Below are 24,131 nucleotides of genomic sequence, written 5' to 3'. Positions count from 1 at the left end.
TCTTTGGGGACCTTGCAATTTTCCATAAGTACCTTTCTTCACCGATTCTGCAGAAAACCTCTTCATTCTTTATCCTATTATCAGTCATAATTCATTGTTTTATATTTTACGGAAGTTGCCTGGAGTGGCTGCTTCTGCATATGGATGTACAATGTGACTCATTCCACATCCATAAGGCCTCTACTTCATTATGGAATTTATGTACATTAAAGATGACTGAATGAATGAATGAATGAATGAACAAGGGATGGAGGTTATTAAATGGTGTGGCTGCCTCCACTGGTAACCAGCCTGTGACAAGGTAAGAAATATCGGGAACTGTCACTACTGCAGAAACATAATATAGAGCTCCACACTTTTAGGTAACCACTTTCTCTTCCTGGTGCTATGATCGCAAGTTCTGTACCTGATAAATCTTCACTCACTGTGAATGTGGTATCTTTCTTCTGTGGCTCAATCCTTCTGCTAGTAAAAAATCAACTTAGTGGAAGAAGGGACTGCTTCTATTTCACGTGAAGTATACTATCGATCAATTACAGCTAGTGCTAATCTACTCACATCAATAATTATGGAAATTACTGCTTATTTTCTTTATCACTATATCAGCAAAGCAGCACCAGCTTATGGTGTGTTTGTGTGTGTGTGGAGGGAGGGGGGGGGGGGGGAGTGAGGACAGAATCCTTTGATTCTCTAAATAATGGTTACATTAAAGCCTGAATGTGATGTGAACATAAATATTAAATAAAATTTATAACAATATTAGAGAAGGAAAGTTGCCACTCACCATATAGAGATGCTGAGTCACGATAGACACAACAAAAAGATTCACACAGTTATAGCTTTCAGCCATTAAGGCCTTTCTCAGCAATAGACACACACACACACACACACACACACACACACACACGTCTGCAGTCTCAGACAAGTGAAACCACACTGCGAGCAGCAGCACCCAGTGGCAACTGGGTGGGGGTAAGGAGGAGGCTAGGGTGGGGAGGGGGAGGGATAGTATTGGTGCTGGGGGAGGGGGGGTGGCATACAGTGAAGTGCTGCAGTTTAGGTAGAGGGCAGGAGAGATGGTGTGGAGGGACAGAGTAAGTAGCGGAAAGGAGAGAAATAAAAAGAAATTAAAAGACTGGGTGTGGCGGTGAAATGACGGCTGTGTAGTGCTGGAATGGGAACAGGGAGAGGGTTGGATGGATGAGGACAGTGACTCAAGAAGGTTGAGGCCAAGAGGGTTATGTGCACGTAGGATGTATTGCAGGGAAAGTTCCCACCCGTGCTTTTCAGAAAAGCTGGTGTTGGTGTGAAAGAACCATATGGCACAGGCTGTGAAGCAGCGTGCTCAGCGACAGGGTGGTCCACTTGTTTTTTGGCCACAGTTTGTCGGTGGACAAACAGCTTGTTGGTTGTCATGACTATATAGAATGCAGCACATTGGTTGCAGCTTAGCTTGTAAATCACATTACTGGTTTCACAGGTAGCCCAGCCTTTGATGGGATAGGTGATGTTAGTGACCGGACTGGAGTAGGTGGTGGTAGGAGGATACATGGGACAGGTCTTGAATCTAGGTCTATTACAGCGGTATGAGCCATGAGGTAAGGGATTGGGAGTAGGGATTTTGTAAGGATGGACGAGTATATTGTGTAGGTTCGGTGGACAGCAGAGAACCACTGTAGGAGGGGTGGGAAAGATAGTGGGCAGGAAATTTCTCATTTCACGGTACAACAAGAGGTAATCGAAACACTGGCGGGGAATGAAATTCAGTTGCTCCAGTCCTGGATGGTACTGAGCTACAAGGGGAATGCTCCTCTTTGGCCAGACTGTGGGACTTTGGGAGGTGCTGGAAGACTGGAACGATAAGGCACAGGAGATTTGTTTTTGTACAAGGTTGGGAGGATAATTACGGTCAGTGAAGGCTTCAGTGAGACCCTCGTATATTTTGAGAGGGACTGCTCATCACTGTAGATGTGATGTCCATGGGTGGCTAGGCTGTATGGAAGGGACTTCTTGGTATGGAATGGGTGGCAGCTGTCGAAGTGGAGGTATTGCTGGTGGTTAGTAGGTTTGATACGGATGGAGGTACTGATGTAGTCATCTCTGAGGTGGAGGTCAACGTCTAGGAAGGTGGCTTGTTGGGTTGATTAGGACCAGGTGAAGCAAATGGGAGAGAATTAGTTGAGGTTCTGAAGGAATGTGGTAGGGTGTTCTCACCTTCAATCCAGAAAGCAAAGATGTCATCAGTGAATCTGAACGATGTGAGGGGTATAGGATTCAGGGTTTTTAGGAAGTATCCTCTAGATGTCCCATGAATAGGTTGGCGTAGGATGATGCCAAGTGGGTGCCCATAGCCTCCTTGCAGTACCTTCTTTCCATCCACAAAATTCTCCTGCTATATAATCCCAAATTCCTGGAACCCATTGAAACTCTTGCCCTGCAGGAACTTCAGGAACATGCACAACACTACCTCAAAAAGCTCTCCATCCTACTCACTTCCTACTCCCGCCTCGAGTACCACTGTCCACCACCTCTACAATAACCTCCCAACCTCCCCCACATACCCTCATAGCTGACAAACCCTGTCTCGCAGACCTGGTACACTTACCCCACCTTCCAAAACTCCCTCCTACCACTACACAGAACCCAGAACCTAAACTGACCCGCAACACAGTCATGAACCTTTCCACCAGGAGCCTTAGTCCCACAGAAATATGAGTCCTTTCCAAAGGCCTCACCTTTTGCCCCATTCCTAAATTCAATCATGCAGGACTGGTTAAAGATCTTCTATTGGTCCCTACAGTGGAAACACTTTTTCATCACCAATCAGACTCAACAAAAGACCAATATTGAACCTTACCTGACTCAGTTCACTTCTCGATCCAACCTTGATCCATCCCCACTGCCTCCCAACCACCCCCTGTTAACTTTCCAGAATTTCTTAACCTTGAACCTTGCCTCGCCATCATTCCCCAAATCCCTCAACATGCAAACTAACCTTACATCCGTAGAAATAACTGCAGTCCACCATCTAAGAACTGATCCCAACCTTATAATCCTACATGTAGACAAAGGCTCCACCACTGTTGTTTTGAACCGCAAGAATTACATGGCAGAAGGACTCCATCAACTGTCAGATACTTCCACCTACCAAGGGTCTCACTGAAGCCTTCACTGACCGTAATTATTCTCCCAACTTAGTACAAAAACAACTCTCCTGTGCCTTATCTTTCCAGTCTCCCACCAACTCCCAAAGTCCCACAGTCCGGCCACAGAGGAGCATTCCCCTCGTAACTCAGTACCACACGGGACTGGTGCAACTGAATTACATTCTCTGCCAGGGTTTCGATTACCTCTTATTGTGACCTGAAATAAGAAATGTCCTGCCCACTATCCTTCCCACCCCTCCAACAGTGGTATTCTGCTGTCCACCGAAACTACAAAATATGGTGGTCAATCCTTACACAACCCCTGCTCCCAATCCCTTACCCTGTAATAGACCTAGATGCAAGACCTGTCCCGTACATTCTCCTACCACCACCACCTATTCCAGCCTGGTCACTAGCATCACCTATCCCATCAAAGGCAGGGCTACCTGTGAAACCAGTCATGTGGTCTACAAGCTAAGCTGCAACCACTGTGCTGCATTCTATGTAGGCATGACAACCAACAAGCTGTCTGTCCGGATGAATGGCCACCGACAAACTGTGGCCAAAAAACAAGTGGACCACCTTGTTGCTGAGCACGCTGCCAAACACGATATCCCTCATCCTAATGACTGCTTCACAGCCTGTGCCATATGGATCCTTCCCACCAACACCAACTTTTCTGAATTGTGCAAGTGGGAACTTTCCCTGCAATACATCCTACATTCCCGTAACCCTCCTGGCCTCAACCTTCTTTAGTCACTGTCCTCAGCCATCCAGCCCCTCCCTGTTCCCATTCCAGCACTGCACACACTGGTAAACTTTTGTTACATGGATATATTCTTACAGTTGTACAAGAGCCTGGTACATGTCACACAATATCTACCAGAATGAAATTGAAATCAAAAGATAATCTTATAATGCACATTACATACTTTTTATAGCTAGATAATCAGTGTCTTCCCATTTTCATGTAGATAAAGAATTATGATATGCATCTAAATGTTTCTTGTTGTAATGGGTTATGTTATTTTATTCTGCTTAACTTCTGAGTTTGATTTCATGGTTTAATTTGTAACTATTTCGTAAAATACTTCCTTTCTGTGAGTATCAACCGCAGAAACTTCACTCACCTTCAACAATATCCATGCCGAACTCTGGAAATGGTACTCGTCTTTGCAGTAACTTCAAATCAGGTACAAATAACTTCTCATCAGAGTCACCATTGTCATCTTCACATTCAGAATTACTATAAGTGGTAACCTCCTCAATACGTTCCTCTATCTGTAAAAAAAAGAAAGGAAATGGAAATTAAATCATTTTTAAATTGTAAAATGCGTAAAGTACATGTCTGCTTTAATACTTACAGTTAGAGAAAGTGAGGGATCTGTTAGTTCTGATTTTTTCCACTGTATTTCATCTGAATCAGATTCACTAACATCTTTTGATGAAATACTTTCATCATCGACCTTCTTTACTCCTATCTCCAGAGAACCTTAAAGACAATCAACACAATGACTTAATCAACTGAACTAGTTCATATATAGCAGACCAGGATTGGTATTCCATAAACGACAGGCAGATGAAATTATAAGGATTAAGAAATACAACTCAAGCAGATAATTAAGAACATAAACAGAAGCAAATCATACAGATACAAATAATATCATACAGATAACCAAATATATAAACTAAACAAATTCTATGTTTACATTATATCCAGTGACATGTGGCTATGTTTAACTTAAGTTACGGATGTCCTCAAATTCATAAAATTTATGTACTCCTCAACATTCATTTTCAGAACAAAAGGAATAAAAAAGGCTTAGGAGAGTAAATTTCTGGCTCATGAAAGTGTGTAGCTGTTAGGTCTACATCTGTAGCTCTTTTATCCAATAAATTACACAGTCTCTGCAACAAAATTGCTATTGTTCTCCAGAGTAATTTGAATTTTTCTTGGGACACAGTGCATTATAGAGGAATATAAATCACACATTCTCTGTTTATAATTTATTTGTGGAGTTCAGAGATGATGATGAAAAACTGAATGTGTTCTATGCACAGAATTATTAAATTTGTGACTGAATCATTTGATTTAGAATTGTTCCAACAACTGCATGCATTTCTAAAATAAATATTTTTTTCTTTGTGGACAACAGGTAAAAGCACAGAAAATGACAATGACAAAGTTTACTCTAAATTCCACGTTTGACAAATATTTTAGGAAGGTTTGAAAAGCTGTTCTTACATTTTTTTGGTTGGAAACAGAAGATGTCAATTATTTTGCAAACAAAGAAAATATTTACATCAACAAAGATAAATCTCTATGACTAAAGAAACAAGGAAACAAATAGCTCAAACATATTCTGAGTTGGCTGCATAAGGTTTGTTGAGTCCAAAGATAACTTTCTGAGATAACCGAAGCTATAACTTTGAAGGAAAATGATAAATTTAATTACTGAGATAAAATAATCCTATAATCATATTAGTACTTTACATTATCTCTTATAGTGGTGTTAAGTTTAAATTTTCCTCTTTATGGTTCTTTGAGTGCACAAGGCAATTTCAGCGTAACACACTTTATGCAGCAAACACAAATGTCATAGCTAATTTAGCAGACTAGTTCTGATTTTGAGAAATGGTATGAAAAAGGACAACTATTGTGGCAGGAGAAAATGCATGTAAAGGTATTGAAATTTGCAAGCTTTCAGGGCCAGTTGCTCCGTATGGCAAAAGGGGAGAGAAGACAAGTGAAGAAAAAGGACTGGTGAGGTTCAGGAAATGGGGAGAGTTCGGAAAGCTAAGTGCATTATATGTGCTAGAGGTAGGGGATGGTGGAGCAGCAGGGACAAATACACAAGTCAGAAAATAAAAGATATAGAAAACTTACAAGGAGAGAAGTAAGGAATAGTTACTGAGACGAAATGCTGAGACCAAAGACAATGATGTAAATTAATTGAAGTGGGTGGCGAGAACCAAGGACATGTTGTAACAAAAGCTTCTCACCTATGAAATTCTGAGAATCTGGTGTCTAGGGAAAGAATCCAGATTCCACGTGTGGTGAAACAGGCACTGAGATCACGACAGTTGTGTTGTAAAGTGTGCTCTGCAAAAGGATATTGTGTGTTGCCAGTTTTCATCCTCTGCTCATGCCCATTCATCCTAACTGATAACTTGATGGTAGTCATGCCAATATAAAAAAGGCTGATCAGGGTTTGCGTCACAGCTAATACATGATATGTGTCATTTCACAGGTGGCTCTCCCTTTCATAGCTTATAGGGCTCATATAGGTGATGGTAGGAGGGTGCATGAGGCAAATCTTACAGTGGGGACAGCCACAGGGGTAGGAAATGGGTGGAGAAGGGAGCATGAGGTCTGACAAGAAGGATATTTCAGAGATTGGGAGGATGACAAAAAGCTATTCTAGATGTGGTAGGAAAAATCTTAGAATTACCTCATTTTAGGGTAGCATAGCCTTATCAAAGTAGCTGATCATACATTTAAGACTGGAATATACTGAGCAACAAGAGATATACTCTTTTGTTTTTTGGAGGGTTCAGCAGTACCAGGATTGGACGTGATGGCCCAGGAAATCTGCTTTTGAATTAGACTGGTGGGATAATTATATCCAGTGAAGGCTTACATGAGAATGGTGTATTGCTGTAAGGAGTCTGCATCTGAACAAATATGTCTGCCTCAAGAGCCAAAGCCATAGGGGAGGGAACGTTTGACATGGAAAGAATCGCAACTGTCGAAATATAAGTACTGTTGTTTGTTAGTGGGATTAATGCCAAAAGAAGTGTGTATAGCTGGCTCTTGGTGAGGATGATGAGGTCAACATTGAGGACAGTGGCATGTGTATGAAATTTAATTAAATAGGGAGGATGTATTTTAGCCTTCACTAGATGTGATTACCCCACTAGGCTAGTTCAAAAGCAATTTTCTGGGCCATCACATCCAATCCTGTTACTGATGATCCCTCCAAAAATGACTCAGGAGTACACCTGTTTCATTCAGTATTATAAGTACTGTATTACTCAGCTACTTTGAAAAGTCTATGATTTCCTAAAATCATGCTCTGAAATGAGGCCCAGTCCATCCAACATTTCTCCCATCACACCTAGAAAAGCTTTCCATCACCCTCGTAATCTCCGCAATATTCTTGTCAGACCTATGCTACTTCTGCACTCATTTCCCTATCATATGGCTCCTACACCTGTGACTGTCCCCTCTATAAGACTTGTCCCATGCACCCTCCTACCACTACCTACACAAGACCTGCAACTGGCAAAACATATACTATCAAAGGGAGAGCCACCAGTGAAATGTCACACGTCATATACCAGCTGTTATGTAAACACTGTTTGACCTTTTACATTGTCATGACTAAATCAAGTTATCAGTTAGCATGACTGAGCATAGCCAGAGAGTGTATACTGGCAGCACACAATATCCTGTTGCAGAGCACTCTATACAACATGATAGTGGTGACCTCGGTGCCTGTTTCACACCACGTCATCTGGATTGTTCCTCCAGACGCCAGTTTCTCAGAACTCTGCAGGTGGTAAACTGCTGTTACAACATGTCCTTGATTGTTGCCACCCACCTGGCCTTAAGTTACGTTAATTTCTTTTGTTTAGCATTTCTTCTCAATAACTACTCCTCTTTTCACTCCCGTCCACAGCTCGTGGTCTCGCAGTCACGTTCTCGCTTCCCGAGCACGGGGTCCTGGGTCTGATTCCCAGTGGGTTCAGGTATTTTCACCTGCCTCGAGATGACTGGGTGTGTTGTCCTCATCATTTCATCATCTTTCTTTCATGAAAGTGGCGAGTTTGGACTGAGCAAAGGTTGGGAATTTGTACGGGTGCTGATAACCACGCAGTTGAGCACCCCACAAACCAATCATCATCATCATCATCATCATCATCATCATCATCATCATCTTTTCACTCCCCTTTAAGTTTCTATATCTTATTTTCTGACCTGTCTATTCCCCCCCCCCCCCCTTCCCCCATATCTGCCACATACAATGAATGCACTTACCCCTTTTTCCACCTTTAAGCTCTCAGGCTTTCACATCTTGTCCAGTGCAGTTCCCAACAATCAGTCTGTCCTTCTCACCCAATCTCTCCACATTTCTTAAATCTCACCACTCCTTTTCCTTCACCCCTCTTCCTTCCACTTCAATCCTTCTGCCAGAAGAAAGAGACACTGACTCCGAAAGCTTACAAATTTCAGTACCTTTATATGCGTTTGCTAGTGCCAGTGATTTACTGGTAGGTATTTTTATATATCCAGTGGCTTCACACTTACAAAAATTGATTATTTTCAGTAACTGCCTTGAAATTCGTTACTGCTACGATAGGAATATCTTTGTTCAATTTTATACATTAATTGTCATATTGTGACTTATGATTCACATCTTTCCCAGTTTGACACATGTGTAAGCGCAGAGAACATGTAACTATTTCCTAGAAATTATGAAGTGTTAAATAAATAAGGAAGATTACAGTGATTTGCTCTTGTATAAGGTTGCCTTTTCAGTTCACACTAATGACAGTGATGTGAGATGTGACATCACTATTGTTTAAAGCTTTTATTAGCAGAATGTTTTCATGGTCAAGCTTCCACCAGTGAGAAACTGCGACAATTGAGCAAAATTTGATGTTGTTCCAAAAAACTCAATATCAGATATAATAATGGAAAGTCTACAATGGAATAACTACAGTATTATGAAAACGATAGATTGCTGCTCACCATATAAAGGAGATGCTGAGTTGCAGACTGAGGACACAGCAGGCAGAGACAGTGGTTGTGTGTGTGTGTGTGTGTGTGTGTGTGTGTGTGTGTGTGTGTTTTCTACTTCAGAAGAAGGCGTTTTGGCTGGAAGCTCAATGTATAGCAGTTTTTTTGTTGTGACACAACCTCTCCTCTATATGCTGAGTAGCAATCTATCCTTTCCACAATATTGGCAATATTGGATACATTCATACAAGACAGAAACCAAACAGCAGTCTAGGTGTTTCAAGATGAACTGAAACAAACAAAATTGGTTCATTCATAATGTACATAAAATAAAATGATGAATTGTTTCTTTGGTTACCATAAAATAGAAGCAACCTTAGACAGACTTCACTACATTCTGCTGTGCAAAAGATCTGTTCCCAATGCATTTTGCACAATTTGGCTGAAGCTCAAACATGTCTATTGGTTCAAGGGAATTCTCAAAAAATTGGCAACATTCATAAACAAATCATTATAGGAGACAAAATGTGGGTGTATTCATAAGAGATAGAAACTAAGCAGCAATAAAGAGTGTGGTTCTTTCAACATGAACCACAACCAACAAAAGTTGAGTGTTCACAAAGTACTTTCAAGAAAATGGTCACTTGTTTCTTTAGTTACATTGGACATGTAGTGACCATTGCTTTAGAGGATAAGAGAATAGTAAATGCTGAATGGTGTACAACAATTTGTGTGCCACAAGTCATTAGTGAAGTCAAGTGAAACAACTGAAAATATCACATAATTCTTAATCATAAAAATGCCAGCTGTTTCACAGCATGTCAAGCAGTTCATTATTTGATTAAAATCTTCTTGTTTTACAAGCATATCACTTCAATAAAACGCTTGAGCTATCAAGGCTGTTATCTACCATCACTATCAGGAGTAAGAAACAACTAACTACCAGGCCTGGCATGGTGTTTTGCTTTCATAGGCATGATAGCAGCAGTTGGAACCTTCAAAAGAGGGCCAAAGTGATGCCTATGCAGGAAGGTGAGATGGGCAGGTTGTAGTAGTTGTGGATCACTACTGAACCGGTGATGTCAAGTGATGCAAGGACCCAGCACCATGTTTCCCTACAAGCATCAAGCATCTGTCTTTGCTTTCACTTGATATCTGAAGCCTGTCCCCATGCTCTACCAAGGGTATACGTCTGCTCTCTGTTAAAACTGTTGCAGTTTAGGCTAATCTCAGCTGCCTCCTTTATAACAGAATCCTCATCTTTTTGATTTGTGTTTTATGTCTTTATTCCTGGAAATGTTCAGCTACAGCTGACTTCTCAAGTGCCCTTTGTTTAATGTGTTGCACATGCTCAGCATTCACATGCCTTCACAAAAGACTCCAAGAGCACATTGCTTGCTTGATGGAGAAAAACACTGAATTAATATTTCATTGCCCATATGCACCTGATTTATGACTTAACTATATACTTTTGTTCCCTTATGTCAAACAAAACGTGTGAACAACCAAACCTTCTTTTGAGATTCCAATATTACAATGGAAAAACACTGTTTCCAGTATTGGTTCAACCACATGCAGAATTGTACAAATTTTAAAGACGAATATTTTGAGAAACAATAAAACAGTTTTTACCAAAACAGGCAAACCCGATCAGTCAGTCCTGCTGAAGAAAAGGATGCCATTTTCATTCTTAGTAGTGGCTTCACCATACAAAATATTTCTGTTTGTACTGGTACTGTACACAATGATTTGCCTGGTGTTTCATTAAAAATAAGATGAAGGTGCAGTGGTGCCTCAACTGTATGTACACTAAGAAAATGAATGGTGGAAGACATCATTTGTTATTGTATGTTATCTGTGTACTTAGCAGATGGAAGATGACTGTACTATGTACAGGGTGAACCAGAACTTCACTGACAATCTTCCTGAGATTGTTCAGAGATACCTTTTGAGTATTTTGGTATAAGGTCTCCAGTGGCTCATTATGAAGTAATAATGCAATTATTGATTGATTCAGTTTGTTACTGCAGTTGCCTTCATTTCTGTAAAAATACCTTCACAATAGTGAAGAAGCCTTTATAAGATGCAATAACCAAAATGCACCACACACAGCACAGAGTAATGCCATAGCCGGCTGTTATGGCTGTGCGGTTCTAGGCACTTCAGTCTGGAACCGTGTGACCGCTACGGTTGCAGGTTCGAATCCTGCCTCGGGCATGGATGTGTGTGATGTCCTTAGGTTAGTTAGGTTTAAGTTCTAGGGGACTGATGACCACCGATGTTAAACCTCATTGTGCTCAGAGCCATTTGAACCATTTGAGTAATGCCATAACACTTATATAAAGACGCAAAAATGCTGCAATTCTACTGTTGTGTATCACTGTTAATGTACAACTAACACTGATGGAAAATAAAACCCTGGACAGAAATGAGCAGTACTGAATGCAGACTTGAGAGCAACAAGATAAGGAGGGTATTACGGTTGCCAACAGCATGTACCATGACCAAATGGAAACAAGACACCCAGTGCATACTATCAACATTTACACTGTTATGCACTATTTTCAGTGCAGCACAGATACAAAAATTACTGGGGTAAGGAAACAAACAAAATACAATAACTCTGTAATGATTTGCCAGAGACCATGGTTCCTTTGTAAAAAAAATTCTCAGAACATATCCCTGATCAACCTCTGAAAGTTTGTTGGTGGAGTTCTGATTCACCCATAATTATTCCTCACAAAACCAAGCTTTTAAAATTCAGAACACAGATTTTCAAATAATCTTAATTTAGAAAATAATTAAACCTTTCTAAAGAAAGTTTTTGCTTTGAAAAATAAGACTTTACTCTTTTTAACAAGTCTTGTTTGTAATAGATTTTGTAAATACGTTTTTCTGTTTGATGATACATGGCTACAATAGCCTAAGGATTATTATATGCATATAAGAGTATTAAACATTTACAAATTTTGTGACATCTTGTTTATTACATTTTAAACAAAAATATATTTATGATTTTTTGACTTATTCTGCGCTCATAAGGACCAGTACACTTGGGATCTGTGGAAGGTAAATTAGCATATTTGTTTTTCTTTGTAAATGTTTACTGTGTACTCTTATTTTTAAGACATGTTCTACATCATGTACGATCTCCTCACTAAGGATCTTTTGGAACAAAAAGTACATATAATCTTATCATTTGACAGCTCTTAAATTTTGCGACATAACTTACTTATGTATTTTGTTTGTTGCTCCATGGACACTGTGGAGTAGCTGGAACTGAGGATGTTGCTGTTGCCATCTATGGCTGAACCGTTATGAAACCTGTGAGCCTGGTATTTTTCAATAACCTACAACATGAAAACTGATCTTACTTATGACAGTCTATCATGAGAGTCTCTGTGACTGCTAGTGTGAACAGCTGAGCTAGCTTGCACTATGCTGGCTTCCTGTTCCTGAAGCTGTCAGCCAGTATTGAATTAAGCCCGAGTGTAGCACAAAGCCATACAAGTTGTACAATATTTCAAAGTCTTCACATGGACTAAATAGACTGCTCTGGAAATATAAATAATTTTTCTAGAAAGTATACATAATGGACATCTTATTGCTGTATTATTTACTTATCTCCTTCTTATACATTTAGGTTGAAAAGAGAAAGCAAATTCTGCATTACTAATTAGTGCATCAGTTAAAGTGATTCATGCATTATAATGACGCCAGGGATATATACAATTCCTATTTCAGTTTTTTCTTCCACTGTACACAGAACAATGATTGACAATACAAAGAAAGATACAAGACTAAAATTTAAAAAAAAAAACCTAATAACTAAAATTTTAAAAAGTAATGGCTACTCCTATTCTAAAATTCGGAAACAAATCTTGGACATGAACTGAGGAAGAAATGTAATTTTTGAAGCAAGGTAAAGGAAGCCTACTCCAGTAGGTGAAGAAAAAATATTAATATCTTATCAGCTAGAAACACTGTGTCTTCTTCAGAAAGCTAATGTGTTGTGAATCAATATTTTCACGTTAATCTTATCCTTGATACAGTAAAAACATCTGACACTTAAAGCATTATTTTTGGTTTCGGTTGTGGTTTTTTTGTTACTTTTGAATTAGGATTTGGAATGAAGACTTAAATACTGATTAAAAAAAGGGTATACAATAAGCAACTCCTTTCTCAAAAAACACTACTCGTGGCTTATTTGTCATGTACAAGCTGGAAATTCTCTCTCAGGTTTAAGAAATTACAGTGTAAAGTTTAACAAACAACTTCTTCACTAAAGTCAGTACAAGGAAATTTTTCTAACACGTGATTCAGATGACCCACCTTGTTTAAAATTGCTGTTGCTAATATATCTTCATAGGTTTTTAAGGCCATTTCATCTTCAGTTGTATAATTCTCTGGCATAGCTGCTTTTCTAACATCCACCTGCTACAAAATTTTGTGTATCTATTAGAATTTTATTGACAATTATGTTTGTAACACACATCTAAAATGTAATATTACATTTAACTATCAATGTTTGTTCTGTAGTTCCTCTTATTTCATACAACTATGGGCCTGCACAAAAAATGCCCCTGCCCTGGCTAATTACATAAAAACTATACAGTTCATAAATTGACTAAAGTATTTTTGTTTATTATAATTTATAATGAAAGGCACATGGTCACACTGAATAACTTCCAACTTCAATTAAATTAAACTCAGAATGGAGAAACATCACTTTTGAGCAGTAGTAGATAATTTTCTAAATATGTTCAAGTCACTCCATTTAAAATTAATAGCTTTACAAAGAACTAAGTTAAGCTATACAGTGGCAATCAAAGTGTGGTGATGAAATTAAGGAAACAATAACTAATGTAGATGCCGGTCAGGTGGACATTAAAAATTATACAAAATCACTAATGTAATGATACTTAAAGTGTACTTTTCAGATCTTCCATAATTTTCACTGAATTTACATAATTTTTTTTCATGCTTGGGTCCACAGCCAAATTACATTCCTTGAAAGAAGCTATTTTCCTTCAGAAGGAGCAATTTCAGAACTGCCAATAGACACGTCTTCCCCAATCTGCCCTTCTCTTGAAACTTCCTGGCAGATTAAAACTGCGTGCCAGACCAAGACTCAAACCTGGGATCTCACCTGTTGCAGCAAATGCTGTACCAACTGAGCTATCCAAGCATGACTTACAACCTGTCCTTGCAGTCCTACTTCCACCACTACTCCATCTCCTGCCTTCTGAACTTCACTTAAGTCCTCCTGAATACATTGTTGGATCAATATTCCTGAAAGTACGGCTACTGCAGAGACATGACTTTGCCACACTGGAGGATTGTTTCCAGAATGAATTTTCACTCTGCAGTGGAGTGTGCACTGCTTTGTAACTTCTGCAAATGGCATAGGTCCCAGGCTATATTCTCTGTCTCGTAGGTGCTGATAACCATGCAGTTTAGTCCTTTTACTCCCCAAATCAACCAACCAAATTGTGTCTGGCACACAGCTTTAACCTGACAGGAAGTTTCAAGTGGGACAATTCACTCCAGAGAGAAAATTCATTCTGGTATCCCTCTCTTCTTCCCAAGGAGGAAACTGTTAGTTCAAAAAGTGCTCTGATGCCTCCCCATGGGTCTTTGTTTATCCCTATTCTCATTGTAAGTGGGTCCCTCTCATCATGGAGTCTGAGTGAACTGCCTTTCCTTTCTAACCTCCCCCAGTTTATCCCCCTCTCCTCCCCAAGGAAGGAATTAATAGTTTTGCAAACTACTCCCTAAGGATATGCACTTATGTATCACATTTATTAATTTTCTCAATTGAAATTTCCTTTGAGACATATACTGGAACCTCACTCATTCAAAATAAAGGAATTTTTCATTCCCTTCCTCTATCCTTCGTCACCAGGCATAGGCTTGATAGATAAATGGTGTAATTGGAATTATCACACAGAAAATGTTTTGGGGAAGGTGAATCAAATACTCTATTTTATTGGTAGAACAGATGGAAGATGCAACAAATGTACTATGCTTGTTCATCCTCTTCTGGAGTATTGGTGCACAGTACAGGATCCTTGTCAGATATGATTGATGGAAGCCATCAAACAAGTTTGAAGAAGAGCAGCTCATTTTGTATTATCACAAAATAGGAGACAGAGTGACACAGATAGGAAGTTGGATTAGCAATCATAAAAGAAAAACATTTTTTGTTACAGAAAGATCTTTTTGCAAAATTTCAATCATCAACTTCCTTCTCTGAATGTGAAAATATTTTACTGACGCCCATCTACATAGGAAGAAATGATCTTCGTAGTAAAATAAGAGGTATCAGAACAAACATCAAAAGATTGAAATGTTTGTTTTTTGCATCTGATGTTCAAGAGAAATGATAGAGAAGCAGTCAAGGGATGGTTCAACGAAGCCTCTGCCAGGTACTTCGGTGTGAACTGCAGATTAGTCATATAGATGTAAACGTACTTTTGTTATCAATAACCAGCAAATCCCGTTATACACAATAATGATTGAGTAAAGCTTTTACATCAGACAACAGCTGTCTATTAGATAAGTAATTAAAATCATAAGGGGTGTAAAACATTATTTTTGGTTTTTCCTTAATATGCACATTTCTAGAAAAATGTTATTATTGGCCAACACAGTCATTTACCGAGTAAAAATATTGCTTGAGTATATATCTTATAAATTCTGCCATTCATCTTCTAACCTTCTGATGCAGACTGGCAGTCTGTTGTAAAGTTTAATGCCGATATGGCGTATATAGCTTTGCGTGTCTGTTCTTTTTGTTTGCTATGTATGGAGTGCCATGCTGTTTCCAGTATTGTAACTACAAAAGTCACCATTTGTCTGAAAATCTTCAAGTTCAGTCTGATATATGTAAAACACATTTTTGTATATGTATAGTGAATGTATTGTTAGTGTTTCAAGCTTCCTCTATGTGTGTTATTATTTCTGTAATTGATTAAGTGGCAAATGGTGGAACCATAAAATATTATTCGGTATGTTGCAAGAGACTGAAAATAATGAAGGTATGCCATCCTGGCACCTTCTGGTGTAAAAATGTTTGTGATAATTCTACAACAAAACAGGTGAATTGAGTTTCCATGCAAACTTTATTACATGGTCACTAAAATTTGAGTTTTCATCAACATGAATTCCCAGCAATTTTGTAGATGCTACTCCATGTCTATGACTTTGTCATCCAACACCAGATTATTTTTCCCTATTGTATGTAGACTGTTATATTTACATTTAATGTTATCCTGTTTGCACTGAACTTAGGGTGGACTTACTTGTGACCTTTATCGGTAGTTGTTTGCAGCAACTGCTTTGACACACTTATTGTTACCCTATAATGTTATAGCATGGATAAAAAATCTACTCTCCAAGTGGTGGCAGAAGAAAATGTATACAAAGGGTAAGTAAAATGCAAGGTTTTCGAGCCAGTGGCTCCTTCGTCTGATAGGAAGGCTGAAGGGGATGGAGAGGTGTGAACGACTGAACTGGTGAGTTTTAGGAAATGGGGAGCGTATGGGTAAGGGGTGAGTTAGCAGATGGGATGAGAAGGAAAGACTGCTATTTTTCCTTCTTTCTGCCAGAAGAAGGAGTCACTGACTCTGAAAGCTTTCATTTTTGCTTAACCTTTGTACATGTTTTCTGCTGCCACCACTTAGCAAGTAGATTTTTTATCTATACAATTACATTATATTTTCAAAAACTGATTATTTTTATTGTTTTATTATCACACTAGTATCATCTGTGTATAGCATGATGTTGGCTGCACTATCTGAGATGTGTGTCATTTAATTGATATGAAATAATATGGGACCTAGAACTCTCCTTTGTGATACTTCTATTTCCTCTTTTTTTTCGTTTCTTTTTTTGCATCTAATACTAAACTGATTTTGTGATTGTAGAAAGCTTATATCAGTCCCACTATCTGTATCTAGCTTTGTAGTTTGAATCCAAACTGCTTTTTGCCTGTCCCTTGAATATCAAATGCATCCAATTTTTCTAAAAGGAAGCAGTAATTGACAGTGTCAAAAACTTTGGAGAGATCTAAATTAACTCCTATTGTTTTTTTTTTTCTAAATTTCTGATTACTTGCTTAGTAAAGTGCATTACTGCTGTTTCTGTAGTTTTACACACCTGAGAGCCATGCTGTTTTGTTCAGTAAATTATGGTAATTTAGATATTTGTTGAGTTAGTGGTTCAACAATCTTTCTAATCTGGACAGAGTGATATTGGCCAACAGTTTTTTACCGCCTCCTTCTCACTGCTTTTAAATAATGACTTCACTTTCAGGATTTTCAGCCTTTCAGGAAACACTCCAGCATTGAAGTTGCAATGTGTGCCAAGTCCCTTGCAATCTGTGGAGCAGTCTAGATTATGTCAGGTATGTCAGGCATCAGCAACTCATCTACTCCTGCTGGTTAAATTTCAAGTTTTTTATCGGTTGTAACATTTCATGTTAGTTTGTTAGATCTCCCCTTGTGGCACAAGCAGCTTTTTGAACATTCTGATTTTTTTTTCTTTTGTTTGATTTATGAATTCTGAGTATAATGAAGTTTTGGCATATGAGAAATAATTGCTTATATAATTTGGCAACTCTTCTTTTTTTAACATTAACGTTTTCTGTGCTTTTGAGAATGCTTCCCTGTTCCTCACGTCCCCACATAGCTTTAGATTTGCTATCAGACCTGTCATTTCTCAGAAATTTTGCCCTGGCAGTTACTATTTGATGTACTATCTTGTAATTATTAACATATTAAATAAACTGTGAATTAGTGGATATTTTAATTTACAAAATTAATCTTTTACACTTCTACAATAATTTTTCATGCCAGCTGTGGTCCAGCAACTTGGCTGTCTGTCACCGTGCATCATAGCGAGTAGACTCGCTATGCATGCATTTAAGTTTTTGACATCTTTGGAAAGCAGATATCAAAATATTCTACAAAGATTGAAGAAAATGAATTATATGCATCCTTGGTATTTGTCAGGGACAGCATTTTCACCCAGGAGTAATTATTTGGGATGTTTACAAAGTTTACACAGTTTTTGTAGAAAATGTCATGTATGCATCAACTGTACTTTTCTTTCTTTCAATGGTATTGAAGGAATTTTGAAGACTAAAGCATTGTCAGCCCAGTACAAGGCCAAAGCTGGGTCAGGGTTAGTATGGTACTTCTCCACTTCTGTGCAGAACCATACCTTTATAAAGGTTGTTATTATGATGAGGTTGTTACTCAAAAAGGCATTTTAAAGCTACTGCTGCCAGGATGACTTCACAATGGTGTAACTGCGGGCCTTGCTGTGAGGATAAAATAATTATAAGTTGGATTTTCTTTTTTTATGCTATGGAAAATTTGCTCATGATTAAGGTAAATGACTAATTACACATTTGAAACATAGTTTCAAATGTGTAATTAGCAATTTCCACTAAGCATCACACAGGTATACTGCAGCTGGTGAGAAAGTAAGCAACCATGCTCATTGCATGTGACAGTGCAGAGTGGAGAAAACATGGAAACCAAAGCAGGGCTACGTAAGTGTGAATGTGCAGACCGTGGGATTCTCATGCACGGTTTTGCCACCAGCAATTTCCAAGAAAAGAGGAACATAATACAAGAAGGTAGACATACACCTGAATAATGTGTAACAACTGAGATGAAATCTTGCATAGTGCTTCAGTACATAACTATATGAAATTTATTTGCAGTTGTGAATATGGACACCATCAGCTGTATAATGGAATGATGACAATGAATATCTGTGCCAGACCAGTGCACAAACCCAGATTTCCCACTTATCATGAACCGATGCCTTACCATTAGGCTATCTGAGCGTGACTCACAGCCAGACACAAACCTCTGTATGTCATCAACCATGTGTCAACAAAGTAATCAATCATGTGTCAACAAACTGTACTTATACTGTTCCAGCACAGTTTTCATTTGTACAGCTGATGGTTGCCTATATTTGCAATTGCAAATACAGGGCTATTACAAATGATTGAAGCGATTTCATAAATTCACTGTAGCTCCATTCATTGACATATGGTCACGACACACTACAGATACGTAGAAAAACTCATAAAGTTTTGTTCGGCTGAAGCCGCACTTCAGGTTTCTGCCGCCAGAGTGCTCGAGAGCGCAGTGAGACAAAATGGTGACAGGAGCCGAGAAAGCGTATGCCGTGCTTGAAATGCACTCACATCAGTCAGTCATAACAGTGCAACGACACTTCAGGACGAAGTTCAACAAAGATCCACCAACTGCTAACTCCATTCGGCGATGGTATGCGCAGTTTAAAGCTTCTGGATGCCTCTGTAAGGGGAAATCAGCAGGTCGGCCTGCAGTGAGCGAAGAAACGGTTGAACGCGTGCGCCCAAGTTTCACGCGTAGCCCGCAGAAGTCGACGAATAAAGCAAGCAGGGACCTAAACGTACCACAGCCGACAGTTTGGAAAATCTTACGGAAAAGGCTAAAGAAGAAGCCTTACCGTTTACAATTGCTACAAGCCCTGACACCTGATGACAAAGTCAAACGCTTTGAATTTTCGGCGTGGTTGCAACAGGTCATGGAAGAGGATGCGTTCAGTGCGAAACTTGTTTTCAGTGATGAAGCAACATTTTTTCTTAATGGTGAAGTGAACAGACACAATGTGCGAATTTGGGCAGTAGAGAATCCTCATGCATTCATGCAGCAAATTCGCAATTCACCAAAAGTTAATGTGTTTTGTGCAATCTCACGGTTTAAAGTTTACGGCCCCTTTTTCTTCTGCGAAAAAAACGTTACAGGACACATGTATCTGGACATGCTGGAAAAGTGGCTCATGCCACAACTGGAGATCGACAGTGCTGACTTCATCTTTCAACAGGATGGTGCTCCACTACACCTCCATCATGATGTTCGGCATTTCTTAAACAGGAGATTGGAAAACCGATGGATCGGTCGTGGTGGAGATCATGGTCCGCAATTCATGACTTAACGCCATGCTATTTCTTCTGTGGGGTTATGTGAAAGATTCAGTGTTTAAACCTCCTCTACCAAGAAACGTGCCAGAACTGCGAGCTCGCATCAACAATGCTTTCGAACTCATTGATGGGGACACGCTGCGCTGAGTGTGGGAGGAACTTGATTATCGGCTCAATGTCTGCTGAATCACTGAAGGGACACATATCAAACATTTGTGAATGCCTAAAAAAACTTTTTGAGTTTGTGTATGTGTGTGCAAAGCATTGTGAAAATATCTCAAATAATAAAGTTATTGTAGAGCTGTGAAATCGCTTCAATCATTTGTAATAATCCTGTACATTTCATAATGGCTGTAGTTGGTGCAATGCCTGTTCCTTCAGACATGCATGCATGTCCGAAGGAACTTTGCAATGTATTTGTGATTGTGAACAACACAGGCACTGCAATATTGCACAATACATAACTTGACAACAATAATGAATAGTTGTGATGATACCCTGATCACAAAGGCCATGTCTGTTGTTTATAAACCTATTTGGAATAGTGTTAGTTATTGTGTCGTCTGATGTCCATGGACATAATGGAATGTTTAGCTGATAAAGTGTTTTTCTCATCAGTGGAAGAGATAGTGCTCAGAGAAAATGATGGATCACATGGGTCCCTGAATAAAGGTAAATACATTGAACTCTTACATCTCCACAGTAAATACGATGAAAAGCTCAAACATCATTTAAAACATCCTTCAATGACTAAAGGAATGTCAAATCCAATACAGAATCATTTAAATGTTCATGTTTCACACACACTCATGAATAAAACAAGAAAGGAGCTAAGTGAATCGAATTTTGTCTCTGTTATTCTGGACAAAGTAACTAATGTGAATAATTTATTGCAGGTGTCAGTATTTTGCTGTGTCATAACTGATGGTGGACTCCATGAAATATTTTTAAAATTCATGAACATCAGGTAGCATAAGAGTTATGATGGTGGTGCAGTTATGGCTGATCATTGGAATGGGTTGCAGTCTACACTGAAGAACACATTTCCTAGTGCAATGTTTGTTCACTACTTCACTCACTGACTGAATTTAATGCTATTGTAAGCCATGTCAAAGGTCAAAGAATGTAGACTGTTTTCCTCTGTTTGAATGTTCTTGGCATTTGCTTCTCCACCTTATCCAAAAGAACCAGCACTCTAAATGAAGAAGTACAGAAATGAGTGCCAGAAGTGGAGCTCTGCATCTCATTCCATGAACTGATTTCACTTTTCAAGAAGATAACAGATTCAGATAAGAAGTGAGACCAAGGAACAGCTCATGGATTTAAAATCACTATGCAAGATGTCCGTTTCAGTTTCTTTCTACACACTCTTGCATATATTTTCCCTCTCACTGACGCATTATCCAACTTACTGCAAGCCAGAGATTATGACAGTGAATATTACGTGAAAAAAAATTATGAATTCTGAGAAATGTTGAAAACCAAATGTCACAGATTTGAAAGAATTTGGGAAAATAGTCATTCATGGGCAACATATAGATGAACTGTTAACTAAACATCCTAGGTACAATGCAGTCAGCTTAGAAGCAAACTTAAGAAAAATCTAGTGTGAAATAATGAACAGTTACAAGATAAGAGTCCTTAACATAGACTATGTTATTTTCTGAACTTTTAAATGTATATAATATTGATAAATATAAATACTATGTTCCTGAACTTACTTTACAACAACTAAAATACCACTATGGATAATTTTTGATTTTTACTTCTAAGATCACAGCTAGTGGTTAAATGTATTTCAGGAGAAATGTGATATGAATGTGTTGTTAATTTGTTCAGGTCTATTAAGTCAAATAGACTCCAAACAGAATACCATAACATTGTAAATCTCTGAACTTTTTTGACTGTTCTTGCATCTAGTGCCTTAGCTGACAGAAGCTTTATAGCCCTGGAAAGGATAAAAAATTATGTATATAGTTCACAAATTCAATAAAATTTACAAACTTCACTCTATTATCCACTGAAAAAGGTCGCTTATGACAGTTGAGGAGTGAATCTGAGGAGGAGGAGGAGGAGGAGGAGATTAGTGTTTAACGTCTGTCGACAACGAGGTCATTAGAGACAGAGCACAAGCTCGGATTACGGAAAGATAGGGAAGGAACTCGGCCATGTCATTTCAAAGGAACCATTCCAGCATCTGCCTGAAGTGATCTACAGAAATCACGAAAAACCTAGATCAGGATGGACGGACGCGGGATTGAACTGTCATCTTCCCGAATGCGAGTCCAGTGTGCTAATCACTGTGCCACCTTGCTCGGTGGGTGAATCTGAGTTTCACGGCCTAGTGATCAACAAGTTCACCAAAAGGAAGGCATTACATATAAAATGAAACTTTTTTTCTTTTTTAACAGATTATCTTAGTGAAAAATTCAGTACACGCCACTGGCAACTGTCCTGTATTATTAGTGACATTCAAACAAAAACCCAAATGTTCAGTTTCAAGGATAAATAAATACAAAATAGTTTTTAATGACAATATTATGAATAGAATGGACTGGTACTTGCCACATACTGGAAATGTTGAGTTACATACAGGCACAACAAATGCAATTCTCACACACATCTGTAGACCCCAGCATATGCCAGAGAATAGAATATTAGAATAAAATAGCTATCATCTATGCCTGCGTGCAAATAATAACTATAACCTAGCATTAGTGATTGATTTTCTTATGCAATAATAGTCCATTTGCTTTCTTCTGTCTGCAGCTAAAATGGCTATAAATGAATTCTCATTCAGTAACACATAATACTTATCAGCCATACTCATACTATATTGTAAATTTAAATGTGAACTATATAACTTTCTGACTTATTTGATAAATGATTTTCTCACACATTATTTAATACTGATCAGTTAATCTTACCTGCATAGGTGGAAGAGTCATTGCTTCTCCTATTATTTTATGAATTAACTTCTTTAGGGCAGCATGAGCAGCTGTTGGTGAGTCTTCCTCTGGTAAAGGCTTATCTGAACACAAACCAATATTTTCTTAAATTTCATTTTATTCAAAATGCATATAAAGTCTCAAAACAGCAGTTTTTCCCAAGTTTGTTAATGCTTATAGTGATGAATACGTACTCACACACCAACTTTTACCTGATACCTTTATGTGAGAACCAGCCATTAACTTGGTACTGCAAAAACCATTTTATAAAGACCTAAGTAATCTTATAGATCTGAACCTTTAAATCTTTTACAGACACTCTTACTATATTATGGCCATCATATACATCCTCAGTATGTAATGTGTGTTTCACACCCATATCAAAGATATCTGAATGAAGCATACAAAAGGTCAGTAAGTTAGGTCTACCATTCATATTAATAACTATGATACAGGTTTCATCTTTTTATGTGTAACTTGCTTTACAGTAAATAGAATCATCTTCTAATAAATTCTATACAGATGCTAAAGAGGAATATACTAGCAATAAAAATAATGAAATATGAATAAATGAGGAATACATTGTGACAACTGAAACTTAATGCCCAAACATTTCTTTAATTTCTTCCTTTTTGTGAGCTGTCACTTTAACCTTTAGGCTTTCTGAGAATGCCTCCAGGCCTTGCTCAAACTTTCATAGACCCTGACGTCTCCATGTATTATTTCTGAATGTTGTTACCAAAGGTTCCCCCATGGGGTATGTGGGAATGGCACCACTAGGGGAATTGCGTTGGTGGAGGACTGTAGCTTACTCTGCCATAACGGATGACCACTGTCCACCGTGTGACTGAATGTCACCTGGTGTTGTTGTGGACATATAACATGTTAAGGAAAGCATATAAGCACAGCGTATACAAGTGGGGAATATTATAAAATGATACACGCTGCAAATGGGGAAGTCACTGACATAGGCAACCTTGACAACAGGCACATTGTTATGGCCCAACACCTGGGAAACAACATCTCAGAAATGCTGTTCAGTTGTTAGTGTGCTACTGTCATGAGCATCTGTGGAAAGAGATTAAACAACATTTAATCCATGAGAAGGTAACAAGGAGATGTCTACACCTCATCACAGAGCATGGAGGTTGGAGGCTTGCCTGTTCCATCAAACAAGATCGGTGGCGATTTGTGGCAGATCTGAAGACAAAGTACTATGCAGGTGCAGACACAAGTGTTTTGGAGCACACTGTTCAGTGTATATTGTTGAATATGGGGCTCCATAGCAGGCAATCTATACCTGT

General features: G+C 38.6%; 1 protein-coding gene across 1 annotated transcript in view; it reads right to left on the bottom strand.

Moving 5' to 3' along the window:
* Positions 1–24,131, bottom strand: part of LOC126484449 (uncharacterized) — a 397,416-nt gene that overhangs the window by 80,828 nt on the left and 292,457 nt on the right. The window contains exons 5-9 of the mRNA XM_050107970.1: positions 22,807–22,910; positions 13,222–13,326; positions 12,122–12,239; positions 4,511–4,638; positions 4,277–4,427 (exon numbers count right to left, since the gene is read on the bottom strand). Coding sequence (XP_049963927.1) covers positions 4,277–4,427; positions 4,511–4,638; positions 12,122–12,239; positions 13,222–13,326; positions 22,807–22,910 — 606 coding nt within the window. The remainder of the gene's footprint in view (positions 1–4,276; positions 4,428–4,510; positions 4,639–12,121; positions 12,240–13,221; positions 13,327–22,806; positions 22,911–24,131) is intronic.

The sequence above is a fragment of the Schistocerca serialis genome, chromosome 6 (assembly GCF_023864345.2).
Source record: "Schistocerca serialis cubense isolate TAMUIC-IGC-003099 chromosome 6, iqSchSeri2.2, whole genome shotgun sequence".
NCBI classification, from domain to species: Eukaryota; Metazoa; Arthropoda; class Insecta; order Orthoptera; family Acrididae; genus Schistocerca; species Schistocerca serialis.
This window is presented reverse-complemented; position numbering and strand designations above follow the sequence as displayed.